General features: G+C 39.6%; 2 protein-coding genes across 7 annotated transcripts in view; one reads left to right on the forward strand and one right to left on the reverse strand.

Moving 5' to 3' along the window:
• The window catches only part of mtmr4 (myotubularin related protein 4), a 42,687-nt gene extending 24,730 nt beyond the window's left edge, over positions 1-17,957 (reverse strand). For 2 of the 6 annotated variants that reach the window (XM_063895512.1, XM_063895509.1), the window contains exons 1-2: positions 15,174-15,343; positions 14,091-14,191 (exon numbers count right to left, since the gene is read on the reverse strand). In XM_063895512.1, coding sequence (XP_063751582.1) covers positions 14,091-14,093 — 3 coding nt within the window. In that variant the 5' untranslated portion in view covers positions 14,094-14,191; positions 15,174-15,343. Of the gene's footprint in view, positions 1-6,269; positions 6,748-14,090; positions 14,192-15,173; positions 15,344-17,910 lie in introns of those variants that run through there. The other 4 variants (XM_063895510.1, XM_063895511.1, XM_063895507.1 and 1 more) reach the window with 4 other exon arrangements.
• A 2,261-nt stretch (positions 17,958-20,218) lies between these two features.
• Positions 20,219-26,957, forward strand: hpda (4-hydroxyphenylpyruvate dioxygenase a). The gene is made up of 14 exons (XM_063896201.1): positions 20,219-20,355; positions 20,491-20,517; positions 20,792-20,854; positions 21,797-21,901; positions 21,991-22,033; positions 22,129-22,211; positions 23,145-23,234; positions 23,317-23,423; positions 23,536-23,613; positions 24,412-24,574; positions 25,142-25,213; positions 25,297-25,419; positions 25,516-25,632; positions 26,672-26,957. Exons 1-14 carry the CDS (start codon positions 20,353-20,355, stop codon positions 26,783-26,785), a joined length of 1,188 nt encoding a protein of 395 aa, XP_063752271.1. The 5' UTR covers positions 20,219-20,352; the 3' UTR covers positions 26,786-26,957.
• The last annotated feature ends 268 nt before the right edge of the window (positions 26,958-27,225 follow it).

A 27,225-nucleotide genomic window follows, 5' to 3' on the forward strand; every position in this document is an offset into this window, starting at 1 on the left:
TGTAACTAAGGACTCGGAAGGGCGCGAGAAGCTTGACTAGAGTGAGTGGATACTACCATGGCAGCTAAAAAATCTAAAACTTATCATTTTCATTCAGAGTGGGGGATTCTTTATTCGCGTATTCGAGTGCCAAGTCAATCTGTCTTATCTGCAATACAAATGTGGCTTTACCAAAGAAAGGGAATTTGGAGCGGCATTTCAAGACGGTCCACAAGAGCTACGATACAAACTTCCCAACTAAATCATCACTGCGCGCCCGAAAAGTCAAGGACTTGAAAAGTCATCTAGCAGCACAACAGTCCATTTTTACCAGGCCCAATACCACGAGTAAGGCTGCAACCATAGCTTCTTATCGTGTCTGTCGTGTTCTTGCAAAAGGAAAGAAATCTTTCAAGGATGGTGAGATTGTGAAAGAAGCGTTCATGGAAGCCGCAGATGCGCTTTTTGCAGATTTTAAAAATCGAAAGGAGATTGTGTCTGCTATTCAGGATGTGCAGCTATCAAGAAATTCTGTTACACGGCGATGCGAGAGAATGGCGGAGGATGTTGAACAGCATTGAGAAATGATATTGAAACATGTGAGTGTTTTTCTCTCTGCAAGTCGATGAATCCACTGATGCTGTGGATGTGGCTCAGCTATGTGTGTTCATTAGAATGGTTTTCGACAATATGAGTGTAAAAGACGAGCTGCTGACCATTTTGCCTTTGAAAGGGCACACAAGAGGCACAGATATTTTTCAGGTTTTTATGGAATTCGTTTGTAAGAGCAAGTTGCCCCTCTTCAAACTCATCTCCACACAACCGATGGGGCTCCAGCAATGATTGGACGTATTGCTGGGTTCATTGGATTGTGCAAACAGTCTGAATCTTTCCCAGATTTCCTGAATTACCATTGTATAATTCACCAGCAAGGGTTGTGCGGGAAGATTTTAAATATGAAAGACGTGATGGATGTGGCTAACAAGATTGCCTGTTCTGTTCGGACCAGGAGTCTGAAGAGGCCGGTGCAGAACAGACATATCTGCTGCTGCACACAGATGTAAGGTGACTCAGCAGAGGTACATTTCTGGAACGGTTTTCTGAATTGTTGCCCAAAATTAAACAATTTCCAGAAACGTACAAACCATGCTGAATATGCACAGCTAGAAGACAGTCAGTGGCTCTTGGATTTAGCCTTTCGTACCGATCTGACTGACAAGCTAAATAACTTGACACTTAACCTCAGACAAACTGCAAAGAATTTGACTGCACTCAGCTCCTACTGTCCGGACTATGAGAGACTAGCTTCCTCCTCTCAATGCCAGAAGTCCCACTAAGGGGGAGAACCACTTTTCCAACTTAAATTAGGCATTGTATTAATTGGGTTGTATGTTGTTGTGTTGTTACGGGCCAGTCCTAGGCCTACTTGTGCTTATTCTTTGCACGACGTACATTTACTTCAATAAATGTATTATTATTGTTAAAACTTGATCTTTGTGTCAGAAAATGGTGTTATTATATAGGTGCACAATTAATTGTGGCAACGCTATGGCTTTCGATATGGCTTGGTAGATCTCGACACACTATCAACTTCAAAAGTAGATCTTGGTTCAAAAAAGGTTGGGCACCCCTGCCTTAGACGAACATATTCCAGTCCATACTAAGTGCGTCATGTTCAGACTGGTACACTTGCCAGAACTCATACAAATCTCTTTGCAATGCAACGCCACTAATCTCTAGACCTTTGACCCGAGTCAGCCTTTGGCATCAGACTGATTTGACAGCAGTGCGTCATCAATTTTACTTATTTTCCCTTGAGAGTGTCTGGGCCATGACAGTTGCCATCAGTCAGAGGTGTCCTGCGAGGGTCAGGTCATTATAGGTTGATCTCACACACTGTTGTTGGGCAGTCTGAAACACCAGCCTGCAGTCCAGGTACAGACTCATTCATGTTTTTGTTTAAAAGGGAAAAATATTACTGTGGCGTGCCAGACAGCCATCATAAATCTCTGGAGGAGCTTTTGCTATACCACCTCCCCCTAAATTCAATGCAAATCAGCTGAGAGCAATTGAATCTTTAAACACACTGACGCGCACACACAGATCCTACGTCAATATTCCATCCACTCCCTTGGATCCCATATCTTGTGCTGCACTCCCTGGTAAATACTTGGAACCCTTTACTTAATTCTCTTATGGACCTGACGTTGCACTCCTGAAGCTCGCTGGAACACAGTGTACTTGAAAACAGCCAAAAAGGGCCAACTAACTGTTTAGATATCGTGTCGCTTCATAAATTCACAACACAGGCTATAAACACAGACTACCTTTAAATGATGCAGGGGTGCTGAACATATACACATTACTTTCCTGCAGATAACCTTGATATTTCAGCTTCATGAAACAGAGAAGACAGAAAAAAAAGGAAAATATAAATGGTCTCACTTCCACCCGACTCACAAAGATGGAGCTTGTCCTGTGCCCTACAAGGTTTTGCTTCGTCACTGCTCTGAGCCTGCGCACCCTCCCCCCACACCTTTGTCCACCCAGCAATCAGAAAGCTGGAGCTGACAGGCATGCGCACACTCACACGTACGCCTCCATGCATTTCTCAAATATTAATGTCGGAGTGTATAACACATGTTGTGTCCTGATGACAGGAAGTGAAGTCCAATGACGGGATCAGCTAGCAGCCGAGTAGACAGGCCCGATATAGCAGCCGAACAGTGAGGATGCATTCTGATGCACCTAAATAAGGTTTGAATGCTCTGGGGAAAGTATGTTGGAGAAACTGTCTTTGATGGAGTTATGCATGTGAGTGAATGGAAAAATGACAATGGTAGACACAGGCAGAGTCTTCATGAATAAGTGTCTGGTTGCCATGGATACAACAACCTCTTTTTCGATGCCCTCTCTTTCCGAACCTTTTGGAAACAATTTGCTGCTGCCTTTACTCACCAGCTTATTTACTTAATCTGACCGGGGCTTTGTCCTGGAGTTGTGCAGATTAGAGAACTGCTTCATTTTGCAGAGGTGACCTTTTCTCAATATGGAAGGGAACATGTGCTTCTATGTCTGCTTTTTAGTGTCCAGTTATTTGTAGTTTTGGAAAAACCAAATGACACAGCTTGGCATATTAAAAAACTGTTGGAAATGACGTGGGCCGATTGTAAAAAAGGATGCAATGCCGACGCAGAAAGAAAAGAAGTAAATATGCAATTAAAAACTATCAAAGCCAACCTTTTCTCAAGTTCTGTTTGTCAGTGCAGTCACAGTTTTAGGTCAAGCCCAAAGATGGCAGAGCATGACAAATCTTTTCAAATGCACTTCTTTCTCCCCGTCCTCTCTGAAACCATTTTAATATTTCATAGTCCACCATGTTCTAAATGATCAGTCCCATTTTTAGTCTTGGGCCGCTCTCAGAGAGCTGAGGGGAACTAGGCAGCAATTTCGATAAGTAAGCAGAACTGAAACATACAAAGTGAACAGATCTTTCCATGTTTAACCGACCGGTTCCTCTTAAGAAAAACAAAAGGTGACATTTAGCAGATGAAATGAACCGTTTAAAGCCTTCTCAAAAACAGAGCAAACAAGCACGGAAAATGTTGCATAGAAAACAAATCTAACTGGATAATATAATTCAACAGTAAAAACAGAAGGAGTTTAACTATGATTAAGTAACATTTAGGCAATTTATACTGAAAAAGTGTGCCAGGTATTCTCTCATTTGAATAACATTCTTTCAAGTAAGAAAAGGCAACATGCTCTGTCTCACATTGATGCATTCGTCCTCCACCAATACACTGTGGGATACATCAGCCTGAGATAGGGCCGCAACTAACAATTATATATTATTATTATAATAGATTGAACAGACATGTGTTTAAACTATAACATGACAGGAATACTTTCTGAGAGTCCAAGGTGATGTCTTAAAATGTCATGTTTTGGCAGTCCAACATCCAAACACCATCCCTTGAATTTGATATGAAAGCAGGTATTCTTCATTGAAAGACTGAAAAAAAGAAATGTCTTGCCATGTTTGATTGAAGAAAATACAATATACGATTATCAAAATGTGGGTGATTATTTTTCTGTCACTGGCTAATCTATAAATCAACTAATGGTTACAGCTCCATCCTCTGTGAAATAACTGACTGTGTCACATAAGGAATAGTTCTTAGCAATTGGCGTCAGGTAGGTAAAATTCCCATGACAGAACCAAGGGTGCAAGAGGTTATAGCCTAAAGCCAGCATATCCTCAAAAGGCTTTTGGCCTGATTCATTTAGCTAGTGGGTATAATATAATCTGACTCATGGAAAAATCAAAACAAATTCAATCAGGCTTTTTATAGTTCCATTTGATGCAGACAACATATCGCAGAGCGATATAAACATGATACATTGGAGATAGAGGGGACACTAACTGAAGAATGTTTTCCATCCCAGTTGGATAACAACACTGGCCAGGAGGATGTAAACTTAGCACAGCCCTCTTCCACAGGAGCAGACTGACAGAGCTGTTCCACAGAGGACGTGGACACTAAATTATACAGAGACTGACGCAGAAGAGGAACTGCCAACTCAGCTGCACCACAGATATATTAAAGGGAGATCATAAATTGTGTAATGCCGGGCTCTCGCTGGTTACAAAGAGGAGCAGGCAGCAGTGCTCTTCCTGATCCAGCTGATAAAACTTTACGATCAACGATTTCTCTGGAAGAAACAGGGACTTTAAAGAAGACCTTTACAAATGTTAACGATGATTGTTGTTTGAAATGTTGTCATTTTAGCATCCATACCTGCAGGTAAACCTTCAAGTTTGTCAAGATACACTACTTGTACAAGCACAACACAGCATACTGATTTATAATGCTTTTGGTAGTATGATCAAAATTGTTTTCCAGTAAGTGTTACTACTGCCATAGCTTTTGTCTGAATATATTTAGTCATGCTAGCAACATGGCTCTATGAATAGCAATATCAGCCTGTGGACTAGACTGAAATATATTAACAACTATTGGATGGATTGCTGTGAGATTTTAGTACACATTCATGGTACCCACGACCCACACATTCAAATATCTCAAAAATATAGTGAATGCAGTGTTTCCCATATACAGTAGCTCCACAGGCCAGGTTGAGAACCTAACAAAAATAATGCCATTGCAGTGTGCTTAAATTGCTGGGGTGTCCGGTAAAGACGGCAGGACAATCAAGTGTCTGTTATAAAAGTCAATGGGACAGGAGTTTGGTAGTGAACGACATGCTAACATGCTGACGGACACAGTGCTTTTGTATTTTTAGCTGAGCTAGTCCAGAGAATATTTGGAAAAAATGATTGGTGATACGGTTTCGCACTCATTTTTCTTTACAAAGATTTGCTTAGTGTTGTTATGTAGCCCCCCCCCAGTCCGTCTTATGTGAGTGAACAGAGCACCAAATATCGTTAAAAAAAAGCTTCTCAAATGTTAAACTGCCTTTCAGCAACCAATCGTATTTTAATTTGTGAGGCAATTTAGCCTTGTGTGCTCAGAGTAATTGAGCATGCAGTTAACACAGCAGCAGTCATAATTTTGTTTTAATCAAAACTCAACTCCTGGAAATGTCTACTGCTGTTTTCAGCACTTTTTAATGTGACAAAATAGTTGGTTAAAAAAAAGGGACTTGCTCTAAGATAATATAAGTTTAATGAAGCACTTAATAAGACAGTGAACTGTGGACATCACTTAAGGGTCAGGGGTTGACTTCATCATTAGCTAATTTAGGGGCAAGAGGCTAAGATGACCCTGTATTTATCCTAAACCATAAACCCTTTCACCACTGTGTCCAGATGCGAAATGAGAGAAACACCTGTTCTACCTCCCTCCTCTTCCTCTATCCCTCTGTACCAACAGCACTAAGTGCTCAATGCAGGTCCTCCACTGCAGTGAGCATACTTCACCACTCCGAGGCCGAACACAGTGTGCTCACTCCGAGCAGCACACACATCCTGCCTCTGACAGGCCCTCACTCTCCTCCCTGCCAATCAACCTAACGGCAGCTCAAGGCCGGAGTTCAGAGTAATAGAATAGCTTTTCATCATCATGCGCATGAGAAGACACAGAAGTGATTCAATTATTTGCATGTGGAGTGAGTGTGGGTTTCCCACCAATAACTGCAGCACTCACGTGTCGATCACACCCAACCACCCTATTCTCCACAGTTAGGCATACACAAGCATGTGAGTTATGGGTTTCTGATGGGCACCCATCACAGATAAAAACCAGATATAAAGCCTGTGGACTTACAAAGCAGTTGAGCATGGAGCAGGACACCCTTCCTGCGAAGCTCATGTCGAGGAGAGGCAGGGCAGTGCCTGAATGACACGCAGCCTATAGAGCAGCAGCACGACCAGAGCACGAGGAGCCGGCATAACCATTCTTCTCCCAGCCGGAGCCCGTCCCCCCCTCGTCCGCTCCGAACCCCTCTGCCTGCCGCTCCTCTCCTCTCTGCCTCCCCGCCAATCCGTCTGCACGTCCGCTCTTTCTCAAGAGGTGCTGTGTGCCAAAACGCCAGTCCAGACTCTCATTCAAGAAGCCCCCCCGCCCCCCCCACCGCTCCCTGAGTTGGGAGAGACAGCACGCTGGTGTCTGAAGACAGCCCTGTTGCCTTGCTGAAGGAGGGAGGATAGTCCATAAAAATTCAACTGAGAGTCCACACGGTGAGCTGCAGTGAGGGAAACAGAGTCATGGAATCACTGCAGATGTGCCGATTGAGATGTAGCGAAAGGATGGGGGAAACTGCTAGAAGAGAGAGCCGGAGCGAAAGGAAGACAGAGGGAACTGCCGGATGCTAAGCTCCACCCTCTGCATGCGCATCTACCTCCCTCTCTTTCTCTCACATTTCTCCCCTCTCATCCCTTACTCCTCCCCCCTCCTCCTTGTTCACCCTTCACCGACATCTCCTTATAAATATGCCTCTCCCTCAGCAACAAGGCGGTAAAGCCAGCCGCCGGCAACCAGGAGATGCTCCAACTGCCATGCATGTATCATATGATCGAGCGATTAGCGGCAGTATTATGTTGCTCTCGCTCAAGCAAACACACTGTCCGCTATAAGCTGTGTTCACACGCCATGCTGAAGCAAACACACACGGAGAACAGATATACACCCCATCCCTTGGTAGGACAGTATCCCAACACAGATCCGTTGCATTGGCAGCGATTGATCGTGCAGGAGGACAAATCGGGGAGGGGGGGGGGGGGGGTGGGGGTGCTGAGGAGAGAGAGTGTATGCGGAGATTTCCAGTGACACAGCATTCTACAGACACAAATTCCCCTCACCTGTGTCTGAGTGTGTTGTTGGCACTGTCCCACACAAGTGCAGTGCATCTTCGCAGTGAACAGTGCTCATCTGCAGCAGCTGCCTGTGCCTAAAGTCAGGGAAGGTCACTGGATGTATAGGGTGTACATATTATACAATAGGGGGACACTGAGCACTTCCCCCTCTTACCCCAACCTCCCCCCTGGTAGAGTCGTGACAGCCGCTCGCCTTCAGCTGTATGACCCCGAATTATGTAACACCTATGGCATAGTACACGCAGCATGATGTACGACGCAGCACTACTGAAATAAGGATTAATTTCACTGGGGGAGGGGCTGTAATGTCTTTCTGACATGGGAGCGCATAGTTCATGTATACAGTGCTTCGGTCCATAGGGTTATTTACAAGGATAACTATGATATAAAATTTAAGAAGCAAGAAGCCAATAAATAGTGCATGCAGGCAAAGAATGAATGAGAATAATACTGAAAAAAAGATCAGGTTTCTGCCTCAAAAAATAGATAACATAGTAAAGATTACAGGAAATTCCCTCGTTATATCATTTCGGTATGGATAAATCTTCACAAATGAAATATTACAAGGGTATGCTTATATAACGTATTATGTTCTTGAGTTACAGCCAAAAATGTGTTCTGTGGGTTCATAGTGACCTTGACTTTTGATCACCAAAATCCAAACAATTTCATCCTTTAGTCAAATTTGAAGAAATTCTGTCCGGGAGTTCCTGAGAATGGGACAGTTGGACAGACGGAGGGACAGCGGGATAACTTCATGTACAAAGTTTATTTCATGCAGATTTTATGGATCCAAATTCCCAAACTCATCATTTCTGAATGCCTAGTCTGAGTTTTCTTCAAACATATAATCTTTTTAATGGCAATATATTAAAAGGGGGTTATGCTTATGCTGCAGGAAGCATGATGCATTGCTTCTGTGTGACTTCCATCTCATCAGGTAAATGGACTCTGCTGCTATAAAGTGCACTTCCACAAATCAAGCAGGACCTTACAGATTATCACTTTCATGTCACATGGTAAACCTATAACATGCTGTATTTATTAACCCGGGGCGAAGGGAGAAGGGGATAAAGCATTAAGCTTTGCACTAAAGACAAATATTACAGCTTTACAAAAACCCTTATATGCGTTTTGAGTGCACAAAAGCTTTTGTGAGCTGTCAGTGATTAAGAAGTAGGAGAGTGTGCAATGTAACAATCTATGCCAAGCTCTCAGTCTCATGATGTGTGAAAGAAAGTCGCTCAGCATCACAGTCTGATGCTTTTATTTCTTTGGCTAAATCCCAATGATCAGGGCTTCTCATATACACAATGAGTGCAAACTCATCAGGTTTGAGTGGAAGGCTTTCTTTCAATTAGATTAGATAGACTATAGAAAATGTACATTATATTCAGGCTTTCATTTCATCATTAACTGTGAAATATGCTAAAATATGCATACTTTTTGGAAATTAAAAAAATGTAAAGACAAAAGCTGGAGGGAAAAAGTCTAAATATAGCAACGTAATTATAAAAAGGGACATCCTAATGTGTCCACAGTCCAAACACTGAGCTGCATATACCCCCTCTATGCCCACCCACGCAAAAGTGAGCACCAGATTTGGCCTCTTGTGTTTCAGGATTTATTTTAGGAAAGGAGGGCAGCCAGTCACCAACACGAGGGTTAGCCCACATGTTGACACAGAGCTGGATATAAATAATACAAAAGGCACTACCGGTCTATACGGAGCTATTCAAACTCCATACAGAGAGATAAATATTTGCACATTTGTCTTTTAAGTGACTTTAAAGGCCTTGTTATTTCAGAATGCTTGATATAATTTAGATCCATAATGTACAAGCTGTTTGATATAATTTAGATCCATAATGTACAAGCTGTTTGATATAATTTAGATCCATAATGTACAAGCTGTTTGATATAATTTAGATCCATAATGTACAAGCTGTTTGATATAATTTAGATCCATAATGTACAAGCTGTTTGATATAATTTAGATCCATAATGTACAAGCTGTTTGATATAATTTAGATCCATAATGTACAAGCTGTTGCATGAAACTATTTTGCAATTACAGTTTACAATAAATCTTTCCCAGCTAATTATAATTATTTTCTAGGTTAATGACTCTGGAATACTGTAACGAGTCCTGTTCGTAAGGAGTGTGTCATTACAGTTAGCTATGTCAACTCCGACATTTTAGCCCGAAGCAGGAAGTAGCTTAAGAGATGCATTAAACAAGCATTAGCATGTAGGCGGTGTCCAATGAGCTGACTACAAGTTCACAAGCTCACCCACATAACTTATGTCCATTCAGGCATTCATTTAAAATTAAAATCAGCAAACATCTTAAAACTAACAGTAGTTTTGGTCCACAGGCTCTGATAAAAGACACAACAATTAACAAAACAGCAACATTACTTTTAGCTGAATTGAATGAAAGGACAAGTATGAATCTATGGAAGCCCTGGGAGGTGAGGGAGAAAAAAACAGAAGAGAAAAATAGTTCAATGCGACTTGAAAATGGGTCACCAGCATTTTTTAAAAATAAGGTCAGGAGGACACATGTTTCCTCCTGACCTCCCTGACCTCCAGCGTGACAGGTCTACATTTCTCTTAGTATTTTTTCCTTTTCTTTTTGTTTTTGTAAAACTTATTTTAGTAACAGGCCAGAAAATATTTTTTTATATATATAAAAAAGGACTAAACGCTTCTTTTCTAAAATGATTGTTACATCATGACTCGAACACTTGTGTTTAGAGTGCATTGAAGAATTTAAATCCATGTGAAAAAATATACATGAATCCATGAAGTCCTACTATACCACATTTTAGTTCTGCACCTCAGCCCCTTGTGGCTGTCAGGAGTATTACAACAACAAACACAAATCCTCCAGACTAAAGTAATTCACCTATCAAAAGTTTTTTATCTCACACATGTCTCCCCAGATTAAGAGATGTAAAGATTATCCTGGGACAACTTCTTTTGACTTTTTAAGTCAAGAAAACAATTTCGATCTGAAACAGGTATCACCAAAATTATTTTTCCTCCTTGCCTCTAATGGCTTCTGCAGAAACCAGACACTGACAGCTGGCTGTCACGACCCAGAGCAGGGTCAAACAGTGCTAGAAGCCTAAGTCCCTTCAAGAACAAAGTTCACTCATAACAACCTGGGATGACCCCTCAGGCTTTAACTACAATCCTTGACAGAAAGAATTACTACATAAAACTGATGTAAACTTTATTCAAGCAGGTTCTCCTGTTAGTTCCCCCCACAGCCCCACCAAGGCAACATTACAATGCATCATGGGTAGTGAGCGCATGATAAAACAACCCCATTGTCCTAGTTTCCATGCTTGCATTCTCCTGCAAATAATACGGCAGCATGAGAAGACCACAGTGTGAACTCAATACTTCCCGTTTTGTTTTGGTGCAAAAGAAACTGGAGGCTGGAAAGAACTGGGGTGGGATTAAACGATCGTATTACCTGTAGAACAATTGTCTCACAGTCTCAACTGAAAAAACAAATTAACTGAGTTGCACCAATAAAATGAGCTTCTGTGCATCGTCATCATGGAGTAATTTGGCTTCAATCATGGGTTTTGCTGATCTCCAGTTATTGAACTTCTCACTTTTTTCAGTGATGTACAAAGATTATGGTGGGTTCAGTGCACCCGACACCTTATGAGCCAACCTCTGACCAGACTCAATTACACCTGAAAGAGCTCGACTACTTCTTTTCTATTTATTGGCGTGGCCCTTTTCTTTCTAAGAATCAAGTTCATTTTGTTATTACTCTCAAAAATAGAAATGACAGACATGGAGAAACAAATGATGAGGCAGAATCATCTTTTTGGTATCTTCCCAATAATTAAAGTGTTTTGAGAACATATCTGGAGACTCATACAGTACATCGGATTATTGGGCAGCAGATCCCAAATTACATTTTTGCCCCTTCATTTGGGTTATCAGACAGAACAGAAAGAATGCCAGGAAATGGCTAATACTACACAACGGTAGCAGCAAAACAACTAAATGTCATGTCTCGTTAATTGTTACCTATTAATATTAACTGGCTTGGAATCAATAGAGAGAACCGTGACAGGGAAAGACGTGGCAACAACTAATGCAATGCAAGATGAAAACAATTTATAAAATGTGTGCTAGTGTGGGACACCATTACTGCTTAAAATGTAATTAACCTTCCTTGTATTGTCTCTTTTGGCAAACGTGGAAAATGACATGCACATCATAAAGTGCTATATAAAGCCCCCTTACCCACATGTCTTATCTGCATATTGAGAATGTCATACCGCCTGACCATAATGTTGCTGCTCTGTCCCCATATGATATTAAACTTCAGCACAGGGGTAGCAGAGGTCTGCGTCCTCATTTTACGTGCCTCGGTGGGTACATTATATGTCCATCAGCCCCCGCCATCAATTAAGCCCAGAGCCCAACTGTGTGTCCCATAAAAAGGCTGCGAGCTGGGCAGCCGGCCACGATAGCATTCTTTGGACCCAGTTGACCAGAACTTAAGGGCACACATCCTCCTGTTACACTTCCTATTTCTGTCCCATAAAAGCTGCAGCCATGAGTTTCAAGAGGAATGTGTCACTCATCTGCTCCCTGCTTTGCCCCAAAGTTAAATAGTTTTGACTACACAATCTGAAATTCTCTAAAAAAAAAGGTGAAACTGAAGACCAATAATATTTATTATGAGAAGAAATGTATGTCTATGCACATTTCTTAAACTGAGCAACTCTTCACTTGTCGACATAGAAATGTGATAACTACCTGAGAAAAAATTGCAAAGCTTGCATGGCTCTTTTCAAATGGACGTAGAGTTGTGACCTGTAAATAGTTTTGCATAATGCACAGTACTATGCTTCAGTGCAATTACAACCCTTCGGCCCATGACTGCAGCATGATTAGACAAACCGCTGCTTGTTCCACAGACTAAGCATTCCACGGGAAACAAAAGTGCATGTAGCAACTTGAAGCTGCATGATTACTTCTCAATCTTTCTGTAACATTAAGCTCTGTTGTTATTTTACGCAATACAAAAAAAATGTCATCTTTTTGCTTTAGAACTGAAAGGACAGTGCTATCCTGTAGAGGGCAATCATTAGTAATAAACAGAATCTGATTTAGTACAGTATTGTTGTTTTGACACACCCTTTAGACTAAGCAAAAGCATTATGTAACTCATGCTGGTCATTAGAGGTTCACTGTCACTATTACAATCACTGAATGTGGATGTCGGGGTGTGTAAGTCCAGGCTGCGCGCATTAATACTTCAGTCACATATAACATGACGTGCTTGCTTCGAGTTGTACAGGAGACACGTGGCATGGAGGCTACATCAAAGATCTGGAACATCTGTTACCTGCTACACAAAACTTTACTGATGCACCAGCACGTTCCTGAATGAAACAAACAATTCAATAAAATCGGGGCTCTGCTGAGGAATCTACTGCTGGAGTAAAGAGGGACGGTTCTGCATTCTCTCACACCAATTCATGTTGCTGACTATTACTTCCACCAAGGATGGAACTGTTTTATGTTTTTTTTCAATTTCAGCAGGATTGTGCAACTAGGTAAAAGCTTGTAGCAAAGGGCGGAGGAAGATCCCATTAATGTTTTTGTTGTCATTCAAACATTTGGCCAAGGCACCTATGCTCTCCAAGGGCCTATCTAGTAGGAATACTTGTTAATCAAAAGAAAATCCAAACCTCATTTCAATGCAACCTGTAAGATTGGCAAATGCAACCACAGTTACACGACCCCCCCACTGCCTGCCAGGCCTAACACATGGGCACTTTTGTTAAGAGTCTAAGAGAAGCTAGAACCCCACCTCGAAGAATTGAACCCAATGTGGGAAGGGAAAATACAGAACAGGTATGTCCTTGTTTTAAATCAATCTTGATCACTTGGGTATGAATTGCCCACCATTCAAATTCTTAAACCTGGAGGATAAGCAGTTGCTCACACAGGGTTTCATTTTGATGATACACATTAAAAGATACGCTTCAGGATTTATTTTCCAAAGCTAGATCGTCAAACATTTATTTTCACCATCTGATGTGCAGCCCCCTCCTATGATCGAAACTTGTTTATTATTATTTAGTTTTATGCTACTTTGATACTAATACAAAATTACTTTCACCGTGTTTCCATATTTAAGTTGCAGAGGACTACAACTTACAAAGTCGACTGAGGTTCCCTGCAGCACTCAGATAAATGGCAATCGTTATCAGTGTTCCTTAACTCTATTGAATACATTTAAAAAATGATGTCTTATTTTTCTTTTGATTCATTTAATGTGTTATGATAGCCATTGATAATAATATTTTTTAGAAAAAATATAAATGTAATAATATTTTTCAGGTTTTCCATGTTCTATTAACAGGTGTGGAACATCCATTTAATAAAGAGGATGTTTTGGTACTTCTGATAGGCCAGTAATATGAAGTATCTTACATTAAAAGTACTGTAAGACACAAAAATAAATGAATAAGATGAAAAACTGGCACATAGTTTAAATTAAGAAGTTCAATAAACTGTGCAGCACAAGTCTGAGTAGTGCACTTTGTTGTTGCAAACACTACATTTTTTCAGCATGTAAGAGAATTGTGCCATTTCCTGTGTGAGTGTAAAAAGTTCACACTTGCCATTTCACTTTCATAAAACATATAAGGAGTTAAGAGCAACAAGGTGGATAGGAAACTACGGCAGAGTACTGTACGTATAAAGAGTGTGACTGGCTCACCATGCTGCCAGCCGGTGCTGTAGACAGTCGGTCCGGGCGCTCCTCTTCAGATCCCTCCCTCTCCTCCTGTCTACTGGGCTCTGCAGTGCCAGCGGTGGCTCCTGCCAACATAGAAAACACACTACCATCAGACATTGGGTGTGTGTGAGCATGTGTGGGCAGTTGAGGAGTGAATGATTGCATAAAGGGTTGGATTCCACAACCAACCTCAATAACAAGCAAGTTTAATGAAAGCTGGTATTAAAATCATAAGATGTGTAACTGTTGAAGAGGTAAAGTAAGGATTACATTTAGTTTCTTTTTAAACCCTCCTTAAATTCAAGCTTGGTTAAACTGACTTTGAAAAGCAGCACTCTATACAAATCAGGTCAATGTAAACACCCTCCAAACATGCATCGCTGCAGACAGACATGCAGGCACATGTGTGAAGTGTGACGATGGAAACCTTTGAGCAGCTGACCTGACCTGACCTGAAGAGAGACACTCTGATTTACAGGAAATGCAAACTCGACATTCCTCGTCAGATTATGAGCAGCCAAACTGATAACCGAAGGAGAAGTGTACAGGCGGCGGACAAACTCCACAACACGCCCAACACACTCAAGCTGAGTTGGCACTCGGAGGTAGATATCCTGTTCTTCCAAACGGTTGTACAATTATGTTTATACTGAATATCTGAACAGTGGCTGCTAACACAATAAACGGATAGCAAACTCTTTCAATAAATGAATACACAGGACATACTAAACAAATAATTACCGCATTACAGATATGAAAAGTAACACTGTGGTATTGCACTCTTCCTGTGCCTACAAGCTCATTCACACAGGAAGCTCTGTGTACGTTTAATAAGGAGAGTGATACACACAGACAAAACACTGAATACTTCAATGCGTTTAGGATAAGCATAATACATATATTACAAAGAAACAACTTGAAACTGGATCAAAGTTCTATCAGAGTGCTGTCGTCTCACTTCCCTACATTTTTTTTACCAGACACACCCCCCTTTGCACACAGCTCCACTTTTTAAAAAAAACATCCAACTCACGACAAACTGTTCAGAAAGTTGACTACTCTTACCTGGCCAAAGTGCTGAAACAGTGCACAGTACACGTTCTGTTGGTGTCTACCTTTTAAGGTTGAATTAAAGCACAATGCTTTGCAAAGTAGCAGTACTCTTCGTCTCCCAAGCACATACTGGTTGTAATCCAGTGCATGACATACTCCCTCCCTCCCTCCCTCTCTCTCTATTGCTCACTCGTTTTCCCTCCCACTCACTATGTGCCAGGCTTCTCAAAGAGAAAGAAGCCACACTACAGGGGATGGACTCTACATTCAGTTATCTCCACTCATGACTCATTCTACTGAAAGGGATGGCTTAAATTGCTAAACGGCCATTAATGTAGAAATAATCACATGAAGGCAATATAATGACTTACTGACTTAACAAAAGTTCAGCATCAGAAAATATAATACAATAGGTAAGAAAAAGTATCAACATAATGAGGTTTCAGTTAACAAATAGCAAAAAGTAAAGGTGACCTAACCCTTAAAGCTGCACTAATTGATGACATTTATGAGCACAGCAGCCTGACGCACAGGTTTACATTTCCTTCCATCTTTTCATATGTGCAATTTCAAACTGCACATAAAATGTTTTTCAGAGTATAACAAAACAGTCCTTGGATATCTTTGACATTTTTTTTACAGCAAGTGGCAAAAAGTTGTTGCTTTCAAAAAAGCAAAATGCAGTAGGAACATATTTGATAATTAATTGATGAAGTTAACCTAACACAGATCTGGCACAGCTCCTTTAATTACTTCGTCTTATTGCACCTTTTCCTCTAAAAGGATGATTGGAGCACCTTCTGCTTAGCTCGATTTACCAACTCCTAATAATTAAATAACCGTAATGAATGGAAATAAGTAATCATTCACATTTTGTTATGCCAATTTTTAGGATTTATTCATTTATTAACAACTCTATTATTTTTTTAAATAGAGTAAAATGTTCTCAAGCAACTTCTTTGCGACTGTTTATAACTCCAGTTATCACGTTTTGAGTGAGAAATTGCTATTTCTTTATTTCCTCAAGGCACAATCTTGGGAATTAACTGAAGCAAGAGACACACTTCATTGTGACTATGCTTTGCAAAACCTTTAGGGAAATTGTATCAGCTGAATTCAAATGTATTGTATCCAAACAAACGCTATTATTTCCAACATGATTTTTCCCATCACCAGACCCCAGTTTATAGGAACTGCTTGTGAAGGTAAAAACAAAACAGCTTAGTTGTTGTCAGTGTAGACAATAAAACCAAAACTCCACATACAGTGAACCGAAGGGTGTGTACCTCTGTATATAAAAAGGACTGGTGTTACCATTATTCCAGATATCAGTACACACCTTCCAGCATTATGCAAACCTAAGCATGTGGAATCCTGTCTTCAGATTCAATGTCACTGATAGTACTGTGAACTGTACATGATCCACATTCATTAAACAAACAGTACATTTCTGATGCTTTTAAGGTCTTGTTGCTTTGAAATCTCACAATCTGCAAACTACTCAATAGAACTTTTAGGGCTGGGTATAACTTAAAATATTAATATTGATTCAATATTAAATTAAGAATCAAGCATTTAGCCAGCTTGCTTTACTTCGAAGACTCTGGACAAAGCTTTAACATGAATAGAATGTCAGGAGTTTTGGGTGTGGTTGATCGCAGCAAGCCTAGGAGCCATTTATAACATCTGTAGAAAATGTAGCACCTGACTAACAGCTTTGTCTTTTACCTTCAGATTAATCCTAAATGTCCAGAGATGACGAGGTGTGATGCAGCAGATTTGGTATTCATAACTGTATCCATGAAGGTCAGAGTTATTGTTATAGACTTTTAGCTTTAGCACCTTATAAACAAGCTGAATGTATACGAAATGCATAATACCAACAACATACAAAATATTTGTCATGCAGTTGTGTTCAATGTGCTGTAATCAAAATGTGTTTACAGATCTAATAGAACATTCATGCTAAAAATATAGTTTATCAACACAAAACTATTATTATCCATCAAGCAAAAAAGCCCAAATGACTGCCACTTCTAATTCTCAGTCGTAATGATTTTCCACTTCTCTCTAGTAGTGAAAAATTAAAGATGGCAAAGGATAAATGATGTGCATTGTGAGGGCAACATCGGCATTAAGTATTAAAGACAGTAAAGTACACACACAGAAAGATAATAATAGTGTTGATCATCATGCATTCTGATGAGGTTTTTTAAAAAAAAAAACAGTTTCTCTTCCTCCTTCCTGAGTATAAAATAAAATTCCAGTCCTGTGGGGGATTCTACTGTTCCTCGAACAAAAACAGAAAAACTATTGATCTAGAAATATCCATCATTACCGGTAAGCTTGTCAGCTCCAGTGAATAACAGGTGCTGTGACAGGCTCGTGACAACACAACAGGTGTTAGCGTATGATAACAGTCATAAAGTTTTAAGAGGTGAAAGTGAAAGTGGACCACATCGTCATTACAGGCTGGCACTGTACTAGAAGGCGACTAGTTGACAAACCGAAAGTGTGCGTGCGTGTGTGTGTGTGTGTGTGCAGTGTTTGCATACGTTAGCATCATGCTAGCCGCCGGATAGCAAGATTACTAGAGGCTGGTGTGTCCAATTCCCTCACATACCAACAGAAAACGACACACCGCTAAGGCTCACACGGCCGACACTAGTTTGACAGCCTGGGAATATGTCAAGCTCAATATATTATTTAGAAGTTACTTCATTTTTAAAAGATAAATCGAGTTACTCACTCAGAAAGAATCAGCTGACACAACGGTGACTCAGTAGACTACAAGTCTTCCGCATTCTTGTGTGATGACAACAGCGCTGGCCAATCGTCAGGAAGGAAACTGACCATGTTAGACCAATAGCGCTACAGAATACGTCTCGGCAAATTAGAATTAAGAACAGTCAAGCAAGTGAATCGCACACACCCACAACCCAGCCAATCAGGTGCCACAAAGCTCCTTGAGCTGACCAATAGAAAATCACAGCGCGGCACAAACTGGATACACACATACACAGTAGGTACGTGCGCACGACCACACTAGAGTTATATCAGTCAGAGACCGGCAGGGTTTAGGCCTAATCTAAAAATAAATCGGTGACTTTTTTCAAAACCGAAATAAATAGATTTTAAAAAGACTTGAATCATATATCTCATATGTTATATGACGTGTCATGCCACAATAAACCGAAAATAAGCGGCAATGGAAACAGAAGTACAACAGAGAAGTAAGCCAGGGAGGTCGAAATAACCTTTAAAAGATCTCTGGTCCAAAATGTGATGATTTGCTCTCTTTAAACAGTCTGTAGATATTACATTGGTTACATTCAGTGAGAACTAGTGGTGGGTGTTTTTGACTTTTTTTGTGTAGTTAGAAGTGACAAAACGGTTAATTGATTAATAAATAAATAAAACATTCAAAGATATTCATATATATATATATATATATATATATATATACTTATGCAAATGTATTGGAATATGAACTGCATGATCCCTGACACAGGCAGTGGCATATGCACACATACATCTGGCATGCCTGGGACCTTACAGCTCTGTAGCTGCTGGGGAGAGACACTATTTCGGTTCATCAGCCTTGTCTGTGACAGCATGGAGCTGACTGCCCTCACATGGCTTTCAATACCAGTCAACAGCCACACAACACCTCACTCCCATATTTGCTAAAATCCTTAAGTGACCCCCCTTATGTCAATGTTTTTTTTTGGACCAAAGGCAAAGCTAATACTGCACATGCAAATGTTTGCTGTCATTTTGAGACTTTTTGATGAGCCAGGTGACAGTAAATAAAGTGAAATTTGTACCAGTAATGTAAAGTAAATGTAATGTATAAATTGTCAAATCTTGTTAGACTACTACTATGATTACAGCCTGTTTTTTAATCCTTATTTTAATGTGTGAGTCCTTATTCAAAGTAAATTAGATGCTATAAATGTAATGTGTAATCCCACAGAATATTAATAACATAAAATGAACAATTGTTCCCAATCAGCTAATTTGCTTGTCGAAAGTTCTGGCTGTTCTCATTGATTTTATAGTGGGTGATTGCTTTTCTGTTTAGATCAGGCACTGTTGCTCCCTCTGGTGGTGGACCTCAGAAACCAGAAGAACATCTTATAGGTGTGGAACAGGATTGTCTTTTTTTTCTGTCAACACTTTTACCACTGTATTTCTTTTCAGCGCTGCCTGCTTCCTAGTTCGGCGTTTCTTGTTCTAAATGTAATAACTATTTCATGATGATGTAATGAGTCTCAATATAAACAGTTATTCACCTGAGATTACTGCATGTCTACCTAGGAGGTATTGGTTCAGGCATAACATCCTACACTAGAATGAGAGTATACCTCATTATTTGATTTGATTTATTGTGAACGTGTTAAACAATAATAAATGGAACAAGAAAATGATGATACTGTACAAACTTAAGCAGAATCAAATTGATAAACAAACTATTATTGACTTATTATATAGTTAAATTATATATAAACAAATGATCTATCTGATTACACATTCGAAAAGGGGTGGGAAGAACTTAACACTTTTTTCCTATTTAAAAAAAATGTACATCTAAACGTATTTCTACTAATAATTATAAATAGATTATATAATTATTACTATATATTATTCTTTTATGTTGTGTTTCATATTTGACAAATATGAAAGACTATCTTTTTACATCTACCATCCAAAATACATTTGTTATTAAAAACAAACAAAACAAAAACAGAAAAACAACACATAAAAAAATACATAAAAGAGGTAAATGGTAATCATGGAAAGATAAAATAACAAACCAAATAAATAAACCGTAAACATACATTTATGATTAAACAATTACATCCCTGTATCTTGCGAAAATCATGTCCTTATACCTTTTTTAAAACAGTTTTACGTTAGGACCAGGCTATGAAGAGGTTCATGTGTCTATGTTTCTATGACGACTGAGGCTCAGAGGACTGACGAATGATTAGACACTGGACTCTGGCAAGATGACCAAACTTCTGTTCTCAAACTTTTTAGTTAAAGTACATCAAGGGAGGAGGCAGACAGGTGGGTGTAGATCCTAAAGGACCAATCACAGTGGGTCATCTGGTCAGTACTTATCAGCACCCCTGCACTGATTTTGATCTTTCTTTTCTCTAAACTGTGGCCCGGGTACAATCACAGCATGGTAAGAGAGTCATTGTGGAGTCATTATCACCGCTGCGTAACTGAGGAGATCATTATAACTTCAGTGGATAATGGCCAGAAACACTGTAGGACTTGGATACAGTTCTAATGATCTTTATCTTTTCTTTCTTCTTAGACAAGCTACACAGATAAAGGGGAGAAGGTAAGATTCGAAGTGCCAGTGGAGATGGACTGCGATGTTTTATGTAGTTTGATGTGTTATCAGTTCTGTTAGTTCTGCTGAAAAAGGCCTGATAATAGCCAAGTAGCTAAATGTTATATATAGATTATGCTGAACCTACAGCTAGAAAAAAATATGTATATGTTACTGAGAATATTGATGAGAGTTCTGGCTTTGCAGGAATGTGTTCTCCTCAAAACATTTTGTATGAGCTGAATAAATTCTACTTTTGCAAATTTGCCTATTTGCATTTCAGCATGCAAGGGGAAGGTTTGTCAAGTTTCATCATATCACCTTCTGGGTTGGCAATGCCAAGCAGGTCAGTATCTACACGCTGATATCTACTCTTCTCTCATCTGTGACAGTTTCAGGAATTCAGCACCAGTCAATTTCAATATTTTTCTTCGTCATGTAATTAATAATTGGATCAAGATGGGGTTTTTTCTGCCACATATTGTGTGTTTTAAAATTCAGTGTCCTTTTAATCAATTTTTACAGGTAAAACCCTGAGAAAAAGCATAAAAGATCGGGTTTGGTGGGAAAGGGCCATGTTTTAGTAATGTTTAAAAAAATAAAATAAATGTAAAAACAATTCTATACACAAAAGACATTGACTTGGAATGGAACTGTTGGTCTCCAAAGCAAATAAAAACAAGAACATTATTCCTAAATTACTGAAAAAATAATTTACAGAAAGTACCTAGAACTGTTTTAAGAAAGTACCTAGAACTTACCCTGGTTCCAGCTTTTAAAAATCTGAGGATTTGGAGCTTTTCTTTGTCATAAAGTCCTAAAATCTTGAAAAAAACAACAACAAAGAACACATTTTAAAAGTTCACCTTCAGCTCTCGCACCATACAAGGTTCTTTTCTCAAGATTCTTAGACCTATTGCATAGATAAGAGTACATGATCAGTAGTTTCATCATTTATTGTTTTAAATAATATTTTTTATTTATTATATATTTATATCTAATTTAAACGTGTTTTTATGGTTAACTAAATTCAGTTGAAGAGAAATGTAATTGACATTGTAGAAAACAGAATTAATCTGAATAGATTCATATAGAAAAACAAACTAATAAGTAAAAGCTCCTACACACAATTTCTCAGATTATTCGATACTACTGGTTCAGCAGACAGGTCAAACACACAGCAGTTATTGAAAACAACAAACACAGTTAATACATTTTAAGTAGGAGCTTCTCACCTTGTCATAGTTAAAATATGTCCTTAGTGAAAGACACTGTGATCACTTTGCAGGCAGCCTCCTTCTACTGTGATAAGATGGGCTTTGAGCCTTTTGCCTATAAGGGTCTGGAGACTGGCAGCAGAGAGGTGGTGTCGCATGTCATCAGACAGGATAAGGTATGTAGTCCGTCATCCTGTGCTGATTTAATTATCACTCAGTAAATCCACAATCAGTGATACACAACATCGCTCCTCTCTCCTCACAGATAATTTTTGCTTTTGAATCAGCGCTAAATCCTGGAAATGAAGGCAAGTTTTCTCATGACTTGAGAATAAATGAAAGATAAAACGACGTGCACAACTTACAGTCGGACTGCTTTCAACATGTATTTATGTTCCCTCAGAGATGGGAGAACACTTGGTGAAGCATGGAGACGGAGTCAAAGACATCGCTTTCCAAGTGGAGGATTGTGACTTCTTAGTCAAGGTACCAAAAGCCACAAGAGACACATCACGACCAAGAAGCGGCACAAAAGGACTTCCAAAAGATACAAAACAACTCCAAAGAGATACAAAATAACGACATACACAAAACAATAAAGATACAACGTCAGAGACACAAAACAACCACAAAGAGACACAAATAAACTAAAAAGAGACACAAAACAACCACAAAGAGACACACTACAACAACAAAGAGACATACAACAACATCAAAGAGCCACAAGACAACATCAAAAACACACAAGACAACTACAAAGAGATACATGACAACAACAAAGAGATACAAGACAACCACAAAGAGACAAAAAACAACTACAAAGAGACACAAAACAACCACCAAGTCAAAAAACAACTACAACAATAACAACAACAACAAAGAGACACATGACATCTAGAAAGCATCACATAATAACCACAAAGAGAAACAAAACAACCTCAAAGACACACACAACCAAAAAGAGACACAAAACCACCAAAAAAGGCTCAACAACTACACGGTCGGTGTGTCACCCAAGCCCAATTCAACTTATTCTGATTACATTTTAAGCTTTAAGTCTGTTCCAAATTCAAGAAATAACCCCAATTACGTGTATGTTATCACATTATGTGCAGTGTACTCAGTTTGTGTTGAAATAGGGTCAAATGTTCTGGTGGTGCAACAGAGCAGCTTTAATATTAAGCCTCATTTGAACTCTTTACCTCAGTCAAGGTCTGGCTGGAGCTATGGTTAAACTCTGTGTTGCCCATCAGGTGGCTACAAAGAGCGGAATCACCTCTGAAATTATTCAGATGTTAGGCTTTACTTACATGTAAAACAATATATCACAGCAGAAATATATTCTGTCTTCAGCCACTGGAGGGCTTCCAAGAGATGTCTTCAAAGAGAAATACTGTTAAGATCCTGTGTTTCTGACAGACAGCTAAAGAGCGAGGAGCTGTGATCGTGAAGGATCCCTGGGTGGAGCAGGACAGCCATGGGAGGATCAAGTTTGCTGTGCTTCAAACGGTACACACATGTTAAAGCCTCATGTTATTACAGATTGGACACTGGGAATTAATAACAATATCTGTTAATGATTTTCTTACAGTATGGAGATACAACACATACACTCGTTGAGTACCTCAGTCCCTACAAAGGCCTGTACCTGCCAGGCTACAAAGAGCCTCTGTTTAAGGATCCTCTGTTAGCCAATCTGTGAGTCTCTAATGTTTACAACATTTTTCCAAAGGGTATTTTCACTTTAGTTTTGTAGAACTTTTATGGAAAAATACCCATGCAATGATCTTTTTTCTTCATTTCTTTTAAGTCCACCGGCAGGTTTGCACTTCATCGATCACATTGTGGGAAATCAGCCAGATGACCAAATGGTGCCAATAACAGACTGGTAAGACTGTTTGAGCGCACGTACACACGGAGGGCACAGCAGACACATGGGGCAAAAGGACAAGTAAACACGACACACAAGGTCACTCCACCTCTGTCCCATGCAGATATAAAAGTTGGCTCCAGTGCAACATTACTGAAATCCTAATTCCAAAAAAGGAAAAAGAATTATAAAAAAAAAGATTGTGCTGATCCATTCTTTAAGTCGGGTGAAAAAAGCCGACCTTAGTTCCTTATTATTATTTTTCCATCTGTGACAGTAAAAAAAAAGTTTGGGCAGGATCTTTTGTTTAGCGTTTGTTGTTGTAATACTCATTTAAACCACAAGAGGCTGAAGTGCACCACTACCCAAAATGTCCTCATACACTAAATGACAGAATAGGTTGTTGGCCTTTAACTCCCAAAACGACATATATGACCTTTCTGCTCGTACTGGGACACACACACATCTTTTGTGCATTGAAAATATAACTCACCTGGAAGAAACATTAGTGCTTTCAGAACTAATATTAAGGTAGTGGTGCACATCAGCCTGTTGTGGCTGCTATAAGTATTACAACACTGAGAAAAAAAGATACTGATTTAAAAAGAAAAATCCCCCTGAATAGTTTTCCCACCCGTTTCAAAAAAGCGACTAATTAAGATCATCCTGGAAACCATAGATGCATCACCAGAGTTGAATCGTTCTCACATGTCTCTTGTGGCTCCCGTAAAAAAAAGGCGTATTTAAATAATTAAATAAGACTGAGCTTGCTCGTTTAGCCCATGCTTACATATTCTGTCCGGGTATTTTTTTTAGGTATCAGAAGTGTTTGATGTTCCACCGGTTCTGGTCAATAGACGACAAGCAGATCCACACGCAGTACAGCTCACTGAGGTCCATAGTGGTGACCAACTATGAGGAGACCATCAAGATGCCCATCAATGAACCTGCAAGGGGGAAGAAAATTTCACAAATCCAGGTGTGACTTCATCAGCTTATAGCATTGTTTCACAGGGGTTATCACTCTGGTGTAGCACAGTAGAGCAACATTGTGGAAAAGGTACAGAGATCATTTTACTGCTGTATTTTGCCAAATATTTTCTTTGTTGTATGGTTTTAGATTTGTTATGAGTAACTGTTGAATGCTGAACTCCCTATGGGAGTCAATATCAATTGTTATTTTCCCACCCACCCAAAGACACACTATATGGTTTCCTCCAATAGATCAGTGTTGGTTAAATATCTTATAAACAAGCATATTTATACATGACATAAAAACGTAAAATATGGTTGACATGTGGTAATAGCTTGTAATTTGCAAGTCACCTGCCCATTTAATGTGTTAACTGTAAAATATAAATGTTATTTGTAGTGTATAGCAGTAGTTTATTGCAGTTAGTCCCCATCAGCTTGAGGAACAGTTGTGCAATTAAGTACTAAATGAACTAAATCTTAATGTGAATTTCCCTGTGTTGAAGTGTGTGAAACCTCCTGGTTAACAGCCCTGTCTCAGTGCTTTTAGAGTTCTGCATTTCCTTCCTCACAGGAATATGTGGACTACAACGGGGGACCAGGTGCTCAGCACATCGCCCTGAACACGTCAGACATTATCCAAGCCGTGAGTGTCCCCACTTAATTTTCCAATTTGCAAGTAAAGGCAGGTTTAGGAAGCTGCTTCTCTTTTTTGTGCGCTAAAATCAGGTGGTGAACCTGCGCGCCCGAGGGATGGAGTTCCTCTCAGCGCCTGACAAGTACTACGACAACCTGCGGCTGAATCTCAAAACTGCCAAGATCAAGGTGAAGGAGGACTTCGACCGTTTACAGGTGAGGAGACGTGTCATTTCAGCAATCAAGAAATTATTTACAACCTTTTTGCTTGTGTCATTCCAAACTATAAATCTGTGTTCTTTTACTTTTAAGGAATTGAAGATCTTAGTTGATTATGACGATAAGGGATACCTCCTTCAAATCTTCACCAAACCAGTGCAGGACAGACCGACTCTCTTCCTGGAGGTCATTCAGCGGAGCAACCACTTTGTAAGTTGAAGAATTACTCAGATTATTATAAGTAAAGGAACTAATAGCACAAAAAATTAACTAAAGTATAGAAAGTACAAATATGTGTTGCGCAGTAAAATATTCCCTCCCTCAGTGTTTTACTACTGTATTGACATCTGGTTTGACATCTACTGTATTGATGTTTCATTTTCCTGCTGTCTATGTTTCAGGTTGTGCACATTTCTTAACATCTGCATACTGTAGGGTGGTTTAATGCACAGCAATGCTTCACATTCCATAAGATCATCATACGGTTGTACCTTTGTCGTTGTCCCTGGAGAAACACAAAAAACAAAAGTCAACTTATCATGAGTTGCTTAGAAAAAAAACTATCCTCTTTTGTAATCTGAAGAGTAACTACTCAAATGTTGTAGAATAGAAAGTACAATATTTCCCTTTGAGTAGTGAAGCACAAATATTGCAGAAATGGAATTACTCAAGTATAGTACATTGTAAATCGACTAAGTACAGTACTTGATTAAATTAAAGGCATGTGGAGCTGTTTCTGACCGTCCTCACCATCTTTAAGTCAGAGCCGACTGAACACCTGTTTGCAGCTCCCACCCAGTGTGAACAGTATAACAGCAGCCCACTTGTAAAAGCTCAGTAAATCTATCACAATTTCAGATTAAAAGGCTCCCTGCTTCACAGCGAGGGGGATCTTTGGATTGGATTGCACCCTGTGGCACTTCATTTATTACCTAGCACCCATTCTTCCTGTCAGAACAGGCCCATCATGTCACTCTCCAGCGTTTCACTGCAGATGTGGATACAATGCATGAAAGTGAGAAACTGAAGCTCTCAAAGCAACCACCCAACACTTGATCTGTTCATTATCCATGATGAAAATATTTACATGATTAATTTGCGAGCTACTGCGATATTTCCCAGTCACACACTTCAAAGTTTTCTTACTGTACGGTGTCTGAGAGAAGATCCCCATAGCCATAAGAAATGACACAGAAGACGGCAGATCTTTGGGTAATTAGCCATCTGTGTGTGCTTGTTCTCTCTCCAGGGCTTTGGGGCAGGAAACTTCAAGTCTCTCTTTGAGGCCATAGAGAAGGACCAAGACGCCCGTGGCAACCTCACTGTGCTGACACCCGACAGGCAGGCCAAAGCCTTATACTGATCCTCGCCTCCTGCTGCCAAACCACACCAAACATCACTGTACATTTCAACAGCACAGGATATCAAACACATGTACAGTGTTGATTATCTCCATGACAGAGCTGCAAGTGCTACTAGATATGTTGTCTATAGATTGTATGCTGTATGACTAAATAAAGAAACTCATATAGATGCAGGTTCGTTAGTATTTGGGAAATAGAATCATTTCTAAAGGACAAATTTGACAATTTGGAAAAAAATAGCTTGTTTTTCAAAGAGAACATTGATACCACTATGTACATGATGAATAATCCTGCTTAATTGTACATTATTAAAACATACATATATATATATATTGGAAAGAAAACACAACCTATTGTTTTTTTTAAAGAAGCAAGGTAGGTCAAGATGTGGGGATTAGAGGTTCTGGTAGGCAGGTTGTTTCCCATTTGTCTGAAGGCC

The sequence above is a fragment of the Eleginops maclovinus genome, chromosome 11, assembly GCF_036324505.1.
Source record: "Eleginops maclovinus isolate JMC-PN-2008 ecotype Puerto Natales chromosome 11, JC_Emac_rtc_rv5, whole genome shotgun sequence".
NCBI classification, from domain to species: Eukaryota; Metazoa; Chordata; class Actinopteri; order Perciformes; family Eleginopidae; genus Eleginops; species Eleginops maclovinus.

Bases quoted from the DNA above. Each gene is read 5' to 3' on its own strand.
- hpda (XM_063896201.1), top strand. The intron at 20,855-21,796 runs GTCAGTATCTAC...ATCACTTTGCAG, and splicing joins GGGTTGGCAATGCCAAGCAG to GCAGCCTCCTTCTACTGTGA. The intron at 25,214-25,296 runs GTGAGTGTCCCC...CGCTAAAATCAG, and splicing joins CGTCAGACATTATCCAAGCC to GTGGTGAACCTGCGCGCCCG.